At 39.9% G+C, this 15,908-nt stretch overlaps 1 protein-coding gene across 4 annotated transcripts in view; it reads right to left on the bottom strand.

Annotated features, from left to right (window-relative positions):
- The window catches only part of LPIN1 (lipin 1), a 46,518-nt gene extending 31,732 nt beyond the window's left edge, over nucleotides 1–14,786 (bottom strand). For 3 of the 4 annotated variants that reach the window (XM_039386946.1, XM_039386947.1, XM_039386948.1), the window contains exons 1-5: nucleotides 14,707–14,786; nucleotides 6,053–6,253; nucleotides 4,677–4,772; nucleotides 3,150–3,487; nucleotides 2,682–2,801 (exon numbers count right to left, since the gene is read on the bottom strand). In XM_039386946.1, the coding sequence (XP_039242880.1) occupies nucleotides 2,682–2,801; nucleotides 3,150–3,487; nucleotides 4,677–4,772; nucleotides 6,053–6,244 (746 nt within the window). In that variant the 5' untranslated portion in view covers nucleotides 6,245–6,253; nucleotides 14,707–14,786. Of the gene's footprint in view, nucleotides 1–1,480; nucleotides 1,589–2,681; nucleotides 2,802–3,149; nucleotides 3,488–4,676; nucleotides 4,773–6,052; nucleotides 6,254–14,706 lie in introns of all 4 variants that reach the window. The other variant, XM_027722035.2, reaches the window with a different exon arrangement.
- Between the last annotated feature and the right edge of the window lie 1,122 nt (nucleotides 14,787–15,908).

Below are 15,908 nucleotides of genomic sequence, written 5' to 3'. Positions count from 1 at the left end.
GACCTCTGCAGTGTTTTCCACTGGAAGAAAAAAGATCTCTGAGAAAGCATAAGTGTAATCTGAGAAAAAGTCCCATCTTGACTGATGACAAATAACCTGTGAAAACATAGTCAGAAGGAAAGAGGCCTATGCCATGTACACAGCATGCTCACAGCAACAACTGAGAGCCTCCAAACCTCCTCTTAGGTCAACATAATAGAGTTTCTTATTTCACATGGAAGGAAAAAATTGCTGAAAGACCCACCAAGCATTTATTTCAACAGTTGCAGACACAGAGAAGGCCTAGCTCAGACAAGTTACTACAGCACTTTAGCTATCCAGACTCTAAGGTAGGTGAACTCCAGAGGAAAGTCCATGAAGCAACCCAGAGCACGCTACTCTTCCATTCCAACCTGTGCAACTGCCCTTCCTTGCAATAGAAAACACTAAGGCAAAGAGCTTTGAATATCCCAGGATCTCGCTTTGACTTGGTGCTGCAACACAGTCGGGGGCAGACCTAGAAGCTGAGAAAACCTCAAGATTATCAGTTCTGATACAGCCTTAGGCACCTAGTAGGGCAACTGTGTTGAGATAATGAATGAGCAATTTAGCCTGATCTATTATTCAAAGCTTTCCCAGCATTAATGGAGATTTGTAGAGGTCATATTCAGACATCTACTTTAAATTTTTTAACTGAGTTGCTGTGACCTCTCTCCCCTGACTTAATGGAGAGAAAGGGCCTGACTGCAGAATCTTGAGACTTCTCAAATTTAAGATAACACAAAAAGTGTCTGTATCCAATTTTACCTTTGTAGAAAAGAGTCCACCCTCAGAGGAATCCTACCTACAGAGAAGGTTTAAGTCTTAATCTCCTAAACCTCTGACAGGATGCCTTACCTATTGTGTCATCTTTATTCTGCAACATTCTCCCCCAGTCCAATTCAACACACAGAAACTCTTCCCCTCTCCCAAACCAGGGAACAAAGGAAGAGGAGTTTTCTTTTGGCACTGGGTTCCTCCCATTACAAGCTTTTCATTTCTTATTGATCACTTAATCTCTGAGGCTTTTGTTTTGCTTTTACTTTTGCAACCTATGCACAAACAAACAACTCAGGAAAACCACGGGATAAAAATATCATTAAAATATACGCTGACTGTAAAAAGCTACATGGAAATGTCAATCTTCAGAGGAATATAAGTTTTCACTAGTTATGTTCTTCCTTTTTAGTGTTTTTATCATCTTAATCAACTTGAGTTTTAACCCAGGTTATATCAGCCATCCTCACTGAATGGATGATTCAACAAGGTAACTTACCTCCAGTCAAAGCCCACAAAGAAGCAAGGAGAGGAAGTGGTTTTCAATGTCACTTTCAAAGCATCTGGGTTAGCAGTAAGTACAGTTATAAATTCAACGAAGTTCACTGAGTATTAATGTGTTAAAAGTGTATTAATGTGTTAAAAGGAGTAAAAAGCAGTCCAGAAAAGAGGACAACCGTTCTACCTGTCTGGAAGAGAAAAGTGGGAAGATTGTTGAGGACAAGAGTTAGATAGGCCTCCATCTGCTGGAACAGTGAGGAGAGAGGTTTGCCCTGCACAATCTATAGGCTTACTGGGCAGCAAAGCACGTTGGGAGAAAGAAAAACAGTGCTGATTAACATAAACTCTTTGTGCATTAGCTACATGAATGCTGAATTTACATCTAGAGTTTTCAAAATCCAGAATACTGCAATCAAGAAACAAACAGAGCACGCAGTTCCAAAAGCCATCAAAAGGACAGAGCACTGACATATGCTATCATCAGACTAGTGAGGTTAATCACATTAAGCTTTACAGGCAGAGGAGAAAGTTTCTTCCAGAGTGCAATTCAAAACATTTAAATTGAGCCCTTGCTCTGAAATAATCTCCTCACAGTCCCTTCCTCTGCCCCTCAACTACAGAGGCAGGATATTGAGATTAGACTTCTTAGCATAAGGTCTTGTTAATATTGCTGTACTCTAGCAGTCTGCATGGAGGATGTGGAGCACACGTGCACGGGGGCACACACACAATATAATTGGAATTATAATGCAATGCACATTAAGCAAAAATTGCCCCTTTTTGCCAGGGTTCCACAGACAAGAAAGGAGATCCGAGATGCTCTGATTTGACATGAAAGGTATACACATGCACACAAATACACATACAGGAAAAAGCAAGCAAATTACTGTATGTGTCCTCTTCACAATAAATATTCCATGTCTATACTAAAAGGGACATGAAAAGCTCATATTCTTATTCGTTAAAAAAATCTTACTTTTATACATCAATTCCAATCTTTATTACACTCAGAGTACTAAAGACTTATAGACCTTTATCCACTAAAGTCTTTACAAGATGTGTGCATCAGGCAAATATTCACATTTCACAAAACATTCATCCTCTCAACAGTATTTATAAACAAACAGTGACATTAACAGATAAAAATATTTTTCAGAATTTGTAGACCTGCATTTGTATGCATACATTTGCTGAATCAAGGACAAAGCTTACCTGAAGTTTTGGCACACTATCTGAACGCAATTACAGAATGCATCTAACAGTGGTCAGTGACCATGTTTGATATCAAAATTTTTAGTATGACTTCACTTACACTGGCATAGAAGACATTAATGGAAAAAAGAAGATGAAGGTACTACCTAGGATTCTAGTATCAGAAAAAGTACCTTTGAAGAGGTGACCATTCTCCATCTGAACGAGAGTAAGGTGCAGACTGAGAAAGCACAGAAACTGCAGGAGTCTTTATGTCAGAAACATCATCAACAAACACATCTGGAACAGGGATCCTAAGTATGGGGAAAGATGTGACATTTAAAAAGTATATCTGAATACTGAATTGTCATATACATCAGATAATAAAAAAACCCTACTGCAGAGAAGAACTAAAAGGAGATAGAGAAATGTTATATTTCAAACCTTCTAGTTCACAACACCACAGAGGATTCTTCTTATGTTTTCAATGTCATTTTCATTACTTTTGTTACTACATTCCCAATAGCTCTCTAGCCTAAAGCTTTTTTCTTAAAGTAACATGTTCATCACCCATGTGTTCTAACTTAGAAATTACTGCTGGAAGTCATAGCATGGAACATTAACACAGGTTTCCATTACATATCTTAATTCCAATGCAATACCTTGAATTGTCCAATGGTTCTTTTTCTTCCTCTGAGCTAATCTCTATAGGAAACATGTCTTCATCTTCTGAAGTGTCTCCATGTGTGTCTTCTCTTTTTAAGCTGTCTATTTTATGGGTAGACTTCCTCCTCTTCTTCCTCCTTTTTTTCACAGAGCTAGAGACTGGAGGTGTTTCAGTAGAAGGCTGGGATCCATGGGCTTGGGTTGGTAATTGTGAGGATGCACTCGTGTCCAGGTTTCTTATCCTGTCTATGGAATTCCTCTTCAGCTGAGATTCCATTAAAGCAGTTCCCTCAGACAGAATGGGAGATGTGGAGAGATGATAAGGAATTACCTCCTGGAAAAGAAAAAATTCAAACCATGAACCAGTCATAGAACTGGTTCTAAAACCTATGCACAACTACCAAAATATAAGTCATTTATTCCTCAGCTCAGCATGCTTCTATGGCATATGGAAATTGTTCCACAGCTGCATCTCCTTAGACAAGCCAGAAACAATACTCTTAATAAAGAGCATCTTCTGAGCATCTAACATTGGCCAGGTTGTGGCATGAGTCTCTATCCACCTCATGCTAGACACAGAGCAGAAACAAAATCTTAGTTTACAACCTGAGCATTTTGTAAAATCCAATTCCCCCTCACAACTCAGATGACACATAGTAGTCAGACAGGTCAGTGGTTTATAACTAGGTCACAAAAACATCCTGCTATTCAATCATATATATACACACATCTCCAAATACTCATGGAAGTATTTCCAGCAATTTTCAGTCACCAAACAGTTGTTGCCACATAAAAGTTTTAAAATAAAGATATAGAAATGAATACTGCACATGCACACAGCTCTCACCTGAAACTAGTAATATCATACTCAATATAAGAATTTGAAAACTCATCCTGCTCTGGACATGGACAAAAATTTTTGGGGATATCTGAGGAGAAATTCCTGCAAAATTTTCTTATGTTACATTAGGTGTGGACTACTCAAAATTAATGTGACCATAACTTATATACATTAGTATTTAACCACAGCTTAAAAGCAGACATTCTCACTTAAATATACTTCCACACGAATAATAGTTGTGAGATCATGTTTACAGTGAGTACCAGAATTAACCTGTGAACAGATGTTTACAGAGCATGTGCACTTTTACTGGCAGTCTGTCTGAGTGCATGTGTTCAAATTAAAGATTTCCACAAAAAATCAGATCCTTGGACATTAATCTGTTGCACACAACTTTGGAGCATGTGAACTCTGTACATGCCATTTCTGTTCACACACTGGTATGCATGGTTTATTTTTCAGTTACATGTTAACTTTAGATTTTTTCAAATCTCAGCAACTCAAAGAAATCCCAAAATAAGAGCATAGCATTTAATCTCCATAGCTGAAAATTGTCCAGAAACTTTCAAAATTATGAAATGGGTAAAAGTATATTTTTTCAACAAAATTCCTAAAATCAAAACTGACTCTGAAGAGCTATGTATTGAATTTTTAATGAATTAAAAGTACTTTTGACTCTTACCTGATCATTATCGGTCTCCTGCACAAAAAAGGCCTCCCCATTGTCTCCTAGTTTCATGTGCAAATCTACAGCCTCTCCATTAATTTCTATGTCAACCTGGAAGAAAATAAGTATATTCTCATATGAAAAGAAAGTTATTTTAGGTACACAGTTCCTGTTCAGCTGTCCTTCTGCTGTCACTGAGCAAACTCTTCTCAGGGAAGTGTAGGAAACCTTACAATAAACATAAAACAGTAAACCTCTCTGTTTCTTTTCTTACCCCTTCACAAGGCAATCAATTACAGAAATGTTTTCCTAACTTGTTCAGCTCATTGCTGTTTTGTTCCTTTATTCAGAAAGGTTTACAGACATTGAATATTTTTAAATATAATTCTGAATGCTTCACTTGCCACACAAATCTGTTTGGTCTTTTAATTCATCGCCTAATTTTGAATTGTGCAAGAAGTACTTCCAAATGCAAATTCTTAATAAGCTGTCTTTCAAATTCATTAAACAGACTTCTCTGCACACTATGAGAAGTAAAAATAAGAAAAATCATTTTACATTCAATTCATGTGTCTATTTCTTCCACACATTTATCACATCACTGTACAGCCTTAATTATCTCCATTTCTTCTCTCTCTTTGCCTATAAATGTTCTTGCCACCAACTCCATTGTAAATTTTTTGGAAATTTGGACAAGTCTACATTTATGTTGTATTTCAGGACACAGTATTGCACAGTTACATTTTCAACTTTTACCCATCCTAAATATTGGAATTTATTTCTGATCCATGTAAGAATTGAACAATATCCAGGTTGACTTTAGAATCTTTCTGCTGAACAATTATGGCTACATTAGAACCCAGACTGCATGTAGTTACAAATTATTTCCTAAAATAATCTGCCACGCATTACTCAATGGTAAATTCATATCTGATATAATATTGCCATGTCATTCAGCCTGGTTACATTTATTTCAAGGTCCTCACTGCTTTTTCTAGCTTCAATTAACCTCAACATTCTATTATCTGAAAATATTACTTTACTAATACCTCCTTTTTCGTAATTATCACTGAACGTGTCAAAGAAATGGGTTTTAATACACAGACACTAATAGAATCTAGTATAGGTTCAAATTAGCACATTCAAAATTTTGCTTTTTGAAAATAAACATTACAGATTTCACGGTTTTTTTTGGTTTTTGTTATAGCCAATATCTCATAAATTATGCTCTGAAATGCAAGAATTAGTAACAACCATTTTAATTGAACCCTACCTTAATTCAAGCGTGTCTAAAGAAAACCTTGATTAGCAGACCACAGCACATTCAGTAACCTTCATGCTATTAGAGCTAACTCACGAACAAAATATACAAAAATTCTCAATTTTCTTACCACTTTCTCCCTAGAACGTAGAACTCCCATTTTCCCAAAGCGAACATGGAAAGGGGAACACTGAAGATTTCCATCTGGCTGACGTACAACAATTATATCTATACATCCTGACAATGTGGCTGGGTTCAGTCCCTTATAGAGCTCCTTCACAGTTACAAATACTTGCCCTGCTAACTGTCCAACGTAATTCATGGTTTGGACCTGAAAGGCAAAAGACAGAACAAATTAGATTCTGATCCCTGATTTGTATTTTAGAGATACTTGAGAGGCAGAGAATCTAGCAGTAGGGTATTCTCCTCTTTCACAAATTAACAATTTTACACAGAATCAGGATTTCCCACCTGATTTATTTACAGCTGATGCATGTTTGTAAAGAGCTTTTAAAAGAAAAAAGCAAATGAGATCTTGTAAGTCAGCAAATTGTAACAACTTCAAAAGTTCATTAAAATCAGTTGCCTACAAAACCACTGTCAGACTTTAGACTCTAAAACTCTTAAATATCTCCAATTATCTCTGAAGAGAGAAGCATTACTTCCAGAATAACATCTCCTATCATTTATTATGCCATCAACACCAAATATACTTTTCTCATTATTTCCACGGGCTTTTAAGGGCAGGACAAGTGAATGGTTTTAAGCAGATCCAATTTTCCACTGCACTGAAGTCAAAGACTATTTTCCCACTTTATAGGGTTTTTTTAAGTATTTACTATACAAGATGTTGTCATGGTTTAACTCCAGTCAGCAACGAACCACCACAAAGCCACTCACTCACAACCAACTCCCCACCCCAAGCAGGATGGGAGGAAGAATCAGAATAGTGAAAATGATAAAATTCATGGCTAAAATAAAGACAGTTTAATGGGACAGAAAAGAAAGAAAATAATAATCATTACCATAATAAATTATATAATAATAATAATGTAATAAATAATGGTAATAATAATAAGAAGAAAATAATTTCAATATACAAAACAAGTGATCCACAATGCAACTGCTTACCACTCGCAGACTGATGCTCAGCCAGTACATGAGCAGCAGCCCATGACCAATTTTCCCCCCAGTTTATATTCTGGGCATGACAATACATGGTATAGAATACACCTTTGGTCAGTTGGGATCAGCAGTCCTGGCTATGTCTCCTCACAACTTCTTCTGCCCCTCCAGCCTTCTCACTGGCAGGGCATGAGACACTGAAAAGTCCTTGGCATAGTGTAAGCACTGGTCAGCAACACCTAAACCATCAGTGTGTTACCAACATTATTCTCATCCAAAATCCCAAACTGTACCATCTAAGAGGAAGAATATTAATTGTATCCCAGCCAAAACCAGGACAGATGTTAACTAATGGAAGAATAATCCCTAAATACTGTTTGGAGAAGCCTTGCTGCATAGCCCTCAATTCAGGCACCTAGAAAGTGCCACCTACTGAAAAGCCAACAGATAAAAATTTCATGACAATTATATTTAGTTTTGCTGCACTGAACTGGTATTAGCACTTTTGGGCTCCTATTATACATTAGAAACATGCTTTCCTGACTGCTCTTTCATAGGGAATGGCACTTGAAAATCAGGCCACACTCTCTGTTGTGTCACAGAACAACAGGCTGGAACAGATTTCTAAAGGTCACCTGGTCCAAAGGACTGTCCGAAGCAGGGACAACTTGGACCACACAGCCCACAACCTTGGTCCAGCTGAGTTCTCAGTGTCTTCAAGGACAGAGATTTTTCAGCCTTCCTGCACTCCTGTTCCTATGTTTGCCTGTCCTCACAGAGAAAATTTTCTTCCCAATACCTAATTTGAATTTCCCTTGTTGCAACTTGTGCCGTTGCCTCTTGTCCTATAACTGTGCGCCTCCTAATATTCCAGCTGTTTCCTCTATACCCCCTAACAAGTAACTAAATAGTCTGAAGACTAAACAAAACTAGCTTTCTCCACCTCTTCTTTTAAGTCAAACGTTCTTAGTCTCCTAATTATCTTGGTGGCCACCATCTAAACTTTTTAACAAGATGGCACCACACAGGCACACACTTCAGTTCAGAAGTGAGCCTCCAGGGTGACAGATGTAAGGAAACTTTTAAAATTACCCCTGTGCTGTGGAAAAATACTTCAGTTTCTACTGAGGATTTTTCCAGCCTAAAGCACAATAAGAAACACATTTCTCATTGAGCTGAGACTAAATTTAACAATGGCTACAATTAGGCTCAAAATTACACTGTATAGTTCACCCCAATTAATGATTGGTTTGCTGAAGTAACAAAATTTCTAGGTGTAAAACAGCCATAACTTCCTTGGCAGGGAAGGAGCTGCTGGGACAGTATATACACCCCACTGTTTGGAGAGTTATGGTCAGACAATCCAAATATGAGGACTGATGCATCCCCTTAACAAGTTACACCAGCAGGGCTCCTAAAATCATAAACAGAGAATTTTGCAAATATTCTTGTTCAAAACAAATCTTAGCTGCACTGCCTGCCCTATCTTAGGACACAGAAATTATTTTTATACTCACAAATTAAAAAAGTTAGGCACCATCCTCAAGCTCTGACCAGGCCAACTGGCACAGTACAGCTTGCTTCCATACAGTGGAAATCTCCTATCCCTTATAAAGAAAGTGTCACATTCAAACTGCTGGTGATGGACACTCCTTTGAAGCTGGGCTGAACCTGACGTGCAACAAAATCATTGTAGAACTAAGAGACAGACTAGGAGACTAATCACATAAACCCCATTTCCTGACAAAAATGGTTTATATTTCAAATGTAAGGAATAAAAGATGCTGTAGTTAAAATGGGGGAGAGTTCAGAAATTAGACTCTGATGGATGTAGGCCCCTTATTCTAACTTTTATACATGCCAATCAAAGCTGAGATTGTTTGGAGTCTGAGGTTTGTAAGTTTATACTCCAAACCTAAAGTCAGTCCATACTATGTCAGCACTCCAGGAAACCAACATTCCTCAAACCCCAGAGAGACTGCATGTGGTTTTGGAGCAACACTTCACTCTGGCCACTCCAAGAAGTCTTTCACTTACTGACCAGGCAGCAGTAACTTCAGCAATAAACATGAATTTACGTCATGGGCTAAAGCCCCTGTGCCTGTCTAATTATACTCAACTTAGTAAAACTCTTGTTCTCATACCATGCTAGTGGACATAGCATAGAATATTTTTTTTCGTGCTGGGAAAATTCAGAATTCTTTTGATCCAAGTTTGCAGCAAGAGAGAACAGTCTGTACTGTTTCTGTCAGGATTTTCAAATGGCTTGAGTTTTATTCTTTGCCAGAAGACATTTCACAGCTCTAAATAATGCATCTATTATAAAAGTACAATTTTTAATGTAAATTTAACTACCATCATCTACCAGGAAGTTTAGAAAATTTCCAACTCTTTTGATTGCTAAAGACAGCAGTCATTTTTCAGAATTTATCATCGTGGAAAAATAAGTCAAAAATAAATAGCTAAGTACGTCCCTTATTACTTAATTGATTTATTCACTTAGAAAAGATTGACCTAGCAAAGTTAATTCTTTAAAGTCCTGCTCTACTACATGCCACAGTAAGATCAAATGCATTGCCATCTCGATAATCCACTTCTTTCATACAGGTATACTAGACTGTCCTAATTCCACTGGAAAAGTCAGTAATTGTGCTCTTTGTGGCCCAATTTTGATTGTTTGGGGGTTTTTTTACAGCTCAACTCTTGCCCATACCTTTTCATTTTTTTTTCTTTTCTTTTCAAAAAGTAAAATACTTAAAGTCATAGGAACTAAAGACCTTTTTTCCTTTTGCAATACCCACTGTCTCCTCAGGTGCCACAACATAATGAATAAGAGATTAGATATCCACACACATCCAAATTACTAAGGGATACAAGTGCTATTCAACATGTTCTAATGTCAGACACTTGATTTAGGTAGCATGCTGCAAGGCTAACTAAAAACTGGAGCACGCTGCCTCTGGAAGATATGGAATTTCCAACGCAGAAAATTTTGAGAAGGACAAATATCTACTAGGACTGGTTTAAGAACAGGCAACTGTAATCTTTGGGAAAGATGTTGCTGTTCCTGTGACCAAAACAGTAAACCAAACCATATCCCATCACAGAGCTGACCATTACAATCTGGACATCTCAACTGAATCTATTTCAATTTCAAAATCTGCTTCTGGTACCTTTTAGGCTCAGGCCAATAAACACTCTCCCAACAATTCCCAGGCACAGCTAATGAGAGATGATGGACTGTGGACTACTCCCATGGCCAGTTTATAAGTAGTCACCTTCTTCTAGAGGTTAAGAGAGCTTTACAGAACAGATGTAAGCAGATGGTGCTAGCTGGTCTGGCCACCCAGAACGGACTTTGGCATCATTTCATTCAGTAGGAGGGATGTAACATTTAGGTCCCTTTCTGTCCATTTACTCAGGTTCTACAGTTATGACTTTGCATTGGCTTTGTAGGCCAGAAGAGAAAAATTTGCAGCAATGGTAAACATAACACAAACCAAACACTTAGCACAAGGAAAAACAACACATATAGACAGTTACACTTTTAATACCTGATGTGATGATGAGACCTTGGTCCACCACTGAAGTGGTGGGCATAAGCACAAAACAAATCAACCTTTCTCCTAAGAACTTCCATACAACTTGTGAGATTATGAAAGGGAGACAAAAATTGATGAGCCAGCGTTCACTTAAAATACATTATTGCAACTCTGCTGCTAACACTGAAACTATGACAATTTTATAAACCTGATCTGCCCTTGGCTTCTGTTTTAAAGATGTAAAGCTTGAGAGAGACCAGACTATATTTGGGAATCAGACTGTGGTCCTTTCAAGAGAATTATTCCACATTTACCAGAAAAAAAAGAAAAAAAAAAAAAGTGAATGACATTATTCAAAGTCAGTGCTTATTGCCACTCTTTTACTGCATATCAAACATTTATTTTCTTGACACTGAAGCAATTTAGTACCGAACATCAACTCCCTCTACTGCAATTAATGGAATTTTACTATTGATTTAAGTCTTTACCATATTGAAAACAGTTTCAGAGGTTATGTTCTAAAAAAGATTTATGACAAACATGTAGGGGAGAGAAGGAAATATTTTAGATGAAGATTCCCTAGATGATTTTTTTAAAATTAAGCTTAGCCCTTCAAGTCTGTACCACAAGCATAGTAACAGTGACTTCTTAAAGACAAAAGCTCATAATAACTATCATTCTATTATTTTTAAAAGAGGTACTTTTGTTTATTAGTAAGTACACATTGTACAGTCACTAAAGCTGTGTGATTGTCACATTAAAATCTCTTTATATTTTAAATAATAATTTCAGGTTGGAAACTGAAAATCATTAAGAACTTCTGAAAGCTTTTATCTTAACTATTTGTTAGCTCCCACATCAATCAAAACCAAGGTCACTGCCATGAATTCTGATCGTACTTTTTTTGAGTAAATTCCACACCAAAGTTGTGCACTTCTCAGAGCAAAGTCAGAACCTGAATTTACTTTCTCTAGAGGAGCCATGCAGACATGGCACAGGACTTTGGGAGCCCTCAGTTTAGGGCTCTACTTTCCTACAAGATTTCTACGTAGTTTTTAGCAAGTTATTAAGGCTTATATCTCAGAGGGTGTGTAACTCCCATTGATTTTAAGCAGGTGTCTCATTGTGGTTGTATATCAACTGCAGTATGGCAAGCTCAATCAAGTGAGACATAGACAAGCACTCTCCTTGCATATTCCTTTTTCCTGGGAAAGGAAACCTGGACACATGACCTGAAAGGGAGCCATAAGTAGCCATGACCCTGATTTGGACAAGTAGCTGAGGGAGAACTCCAGAGCACTCTGCTGAGCAGCGTGACACTGCTTGTTCTGTAAATAGGAGTGTAAACTCTGTCCAAGTCTGATTATAAGCACATTTGTTCCAGACTTCCCCACAGTCACAGCTGCATGGGACAGACCACATTCCTGCAGGTGACAGGACAATAAGTCTGGTCAATCAGGAGACAGGTGCAATTCACTTGTACGTCCCACATCAGAAAGCAAAATTCGGCATGTGGTTGGCTCTACAACAAAGTAAGAGCATTGTGATTTCTCTGCCAGCCAAATCTCCAGAAATATTTTAGGATTGAGAGTAAGCTGTTAGGAACTATTTGACTTCCACTACAAGTTAGCCAAGGCCAGTGCCAAAAACTGTGACTTCTCACAGCAGCCAGAGAGTCAAAGGATCAAATGTCAAACTTATCTTCCAAGCTGCTGGTCCCTCCAAAATACCACCACTCACACTCACTCGAAGATGAGGACTTTGACTTTGAGATGACTATTCATTTGGTTCTGATATTCAAATAGTTGAGACTTTACTTGGTGCAATACTTCACAAAGTTTCTGTAAAAGGCCAATTATTTTCTTGAGAGCAAGTGAAATCAAAAATTCAAACCAAAGACTCAAAACTTGTCTGTAATGAATCCTCATTTTCAAACAAATGGAGGACTGGCCAATAGCCCCACAGTCAGGGTATCAGACTGGTAACCAAGAGTCCAGGAGAATTATTTCAGGGCCAGTTGAAGTGTACAACCACAGTCCCCACACCAACCTCCCAAATGTACATTCCCCACTCCCCTAAATCTTGCCCTTGTCTCAGCACTGAAAACTAACATCACTAAAACCAGCTTCAAAATAAGTATTTAAATTTTATATTTTAAATTTCATATTTTATTATTTTAAAATAACTTCTAGCTGGATCAACAGGGTGATCTGACTCACCACATACCCATACAATTGCTACTACCAGCTAAAGAGAGAAACTAAGAGTCAGTGTTGCGCAGTAAAAAGGACATCTCTATTGACTTTTCAGGCAGTCCTGAAATCATACCTCAAGACTTGCCTCCTCCTTTCCCTGAGGTTTCCTAGGAGACTTTCCACATTTCCCTTCATCTCTGTGTGCCTCAGCTCCCCACCTGTACAGTGCTTCCCTCCTCATGGAGACACTTTGAAGGGCTGAGACCCCTTTGGACTGACCCTGCATAAAGAGGTGCAAACTTTACAAACAATTGAAAAGTACAAACTGATGCCTGAAAATGAGAACTTTTGAAATAGCTGGAGGATATATGGTAGGTCATGTACAGTGCTGCCCTGTGCTACTGTTCTGATGTCAGAGAGGGAACACAAATCATAATGGAAAAACAGCAGTAGCTCTACTCTATACTGACATCTCATGTGACTTGGCATCCTTTCTTTCAGCAGGACTGGAAAACAAATTTGTTTGTTAGGCTCTAATTTTATATTTTCCACATTTTTAGAGTTTAAAGTAAACTCTTACTGTATTTCAACTGTATATATGTTCAGAGATAAACAAATGTGCACCTGCACATCTTCAACTATGGAAAAGGGCCAAAGACTAAAACTTGCCCAACTCCTTACAAACAGGCCCTACTACATAAGGTAAACAAATATTATCAGGGCATACCCAAATTTGGGGCTATCAGAAAAGTAGGCTATCAGAAAAGCAGAAACTATCTAAAACCATTAAAAGCTAATTTAGCTATTTTCATGGCTTTATGCTTATAATTATAACAATTATGTTGTTTCCCCTCTTATCTCCTTCACTGTCTCCCCACTTTTTCTCCATCTCTCTTCATGGAAGTAGGCTCATTTTACTGTAATAGGAATTCATTCATCCAACTTCTAACAATACAATGATGACAGCACAATGTTATGTATGTACACTAAGCATTTGCCAGTATCTGCTTCCTAGGACAGCAGAGATACAGATAAAGCTATCCAGAAAATAAACAATTCCCTAACACCCCCCAGACTATGCACCAAATTAGAGGGACAACAAAAGTATTGAAGGGTTTTGTCTCCTTCCCCTCCCTTCACAAGATACATTTCCTTTTAGTTTTGCTTCTTGAAGGTAGGGGAGATACCCTAATCAATAGAAAAAGTAACAAGTATTGGGGCAGGGGGGGAGGAAGAGGGAAAAGGGGCCCATATAAAAGAAATACAAAATATCTGAAAGTTCATATTCATATGTAGCTATTGCACCGCTGCCAGGCAGGCTCTGCTACGTCATTAAATCCCTCTGTCCTATTACCGCTTTCATTATTCCAGCTCAGGGAAAGTATTAGTGAAGCAGTGGCACTAATGCAGAGATTTGCATCAGCAGCTGCCAGCCAAAGGGAGGCAAAAAATATAATCCCGAATGTGAAAGGGAAAGCAGCAGCAGCACCACACAGAGGGGCACTGACATTCACCAGCTCACACCCCAAACCAACACCCCCGCGCTGGACGCCTTTCCCGAGGGTAAACCTGGCAAGCATCGGATCTTCCCTCTCGCCCCCTGCACAAAGCACTGTCCAGCCACGATGCGCTCAACAACCCCGGCGCTCGCTGCCACTGCCACAGCCGGGCTGTGCGGCAAGGGAAGGCAGGGACTGCGGGCAAGGGGAAGGGCAGGGGAGAGGGTAGGGGGCGCGGGCAGGGGAGAGGGCAGGGGAGAGGGTAGCCGCCCGAAGCCCCGCCAGGGCCGGCAGGATGCCCAGGCCGACCGACCCGCTGCCTCCAGCCGCAACAACGCCCGGCGGGGCATCCCGGCCTCGCTTTCCCCGCCCGGGGGCAGCCGGAGGAAGGAAGGGCCTCCCTGCCCGAGCCCCGGCACCCACCTGTGCCTCGGGCCGGCTCCCGCAGGCTCCGCTCACCGCCGCCTCTGTGGCCGCCGCGGCCGCGGGGACGCGCCGGGCCCGTTGGTGCCGCCCCGGAGGCGGGGCCGCGGGGCCGGGGCGGGGGCGGAGCGCGGGCCCCGCCGCGCCGGAGCTGCCGCAGCAGCCGCGGGGAGGGGCGGCGGCCGCGCCATCGCGGGGGGCGGGGCGGTGGGGTGGGGTGATGTGAGGGTGATGTGATCCCCGGGTTTGTGATGGGAAAAGCGGAGAGCGGAAGAGGGAATCGGTCAGCCCAGCCTGACCCGTGACAGGCGCCGGGGCAAGTTTGAGCTGCCAAAGCCCAGCCATCGGGAGCACGTCTTTAAGCCTCATGCGCTTTATCGCTGTAAATAAATGCGATTAAATAAAGTTTTGCCACCAGATAGTGGTTCCCTTCCATTTAAACCGTATCGTAACCTCCTTCTACACTGAGAGCAGCCTTACACATCTAAATAGGGAAGTGGGTGTCGGTGTTAAAAATGACCCGATGAAGGAATCTTCCAGGCTCTTTGAAGTCTGTTTACAGAAGGCAGGAGAGGGTGGTGCTATGTGCAAAACAAATGAGAAGTAAACTGAGTAACACACAAAAAAAGAGAACAAAGAAAAAAATACATATATATATAAAGGAAACAAAATTCATTAGTTGAAGCACCCTGCTAATTTTAGGCCTGAAAACAAGTTTTTGAGAATGGGATTTCATGGATCTGCATATTCTAGTCCCCAAAATGTGCATGCAGCTGAAGCCTGGGAAGAGTTCCCTGTCAAGTAATTAACGCTTAAGCCTTCCATTTTCTGTTAACTTTCCAGTTACACTGTAAAACAATCCCAGTGTACATCACCCAGTCATAATCCTTCAGATTTGTTTTCTGTGACACATCTTCCTGCTGTAGCTCTATTAGCTCTGTGTCTATGTTGGCCAGTTTTTGTACAGTTCACAGCCACGATGGAGTTGCTGGGTGATGGGGCCTGGTGCACACTCATAGACTCCAATCCCTGCCTCTTGTTCTCCTCCATTCCGACTTGCACAGCTACACTAATGAGTTTACTTCAGTTTTGGAACACAAAAGTCAGTGAAGATGGTTTCTGCCCGGACACAAGGGTCTATGCTTAATCTCAAAGAGAAAATAATACACAACTGAGCCCAGAAATACCTGCAGTTTCATTAC

This window comes from Pipra filicauda, unplaced genomic scaffold (assembly GCF_003945595.2).
Source record: "Pipra filicauda isolate LSUMZ 115617 unplaced genomic scaffold, ASM394559v2 scaffold518_size375886_pilon, whole genome shotgun sequence".
NCBI lineage: Eukaryota > Metazoa > Chordata > Aves > Passeriformes > Pipridae > Pipra > Pipra filicauda.
This window is presented reverse-complemented; position numbering and strand designations above follow the sequence as displayed.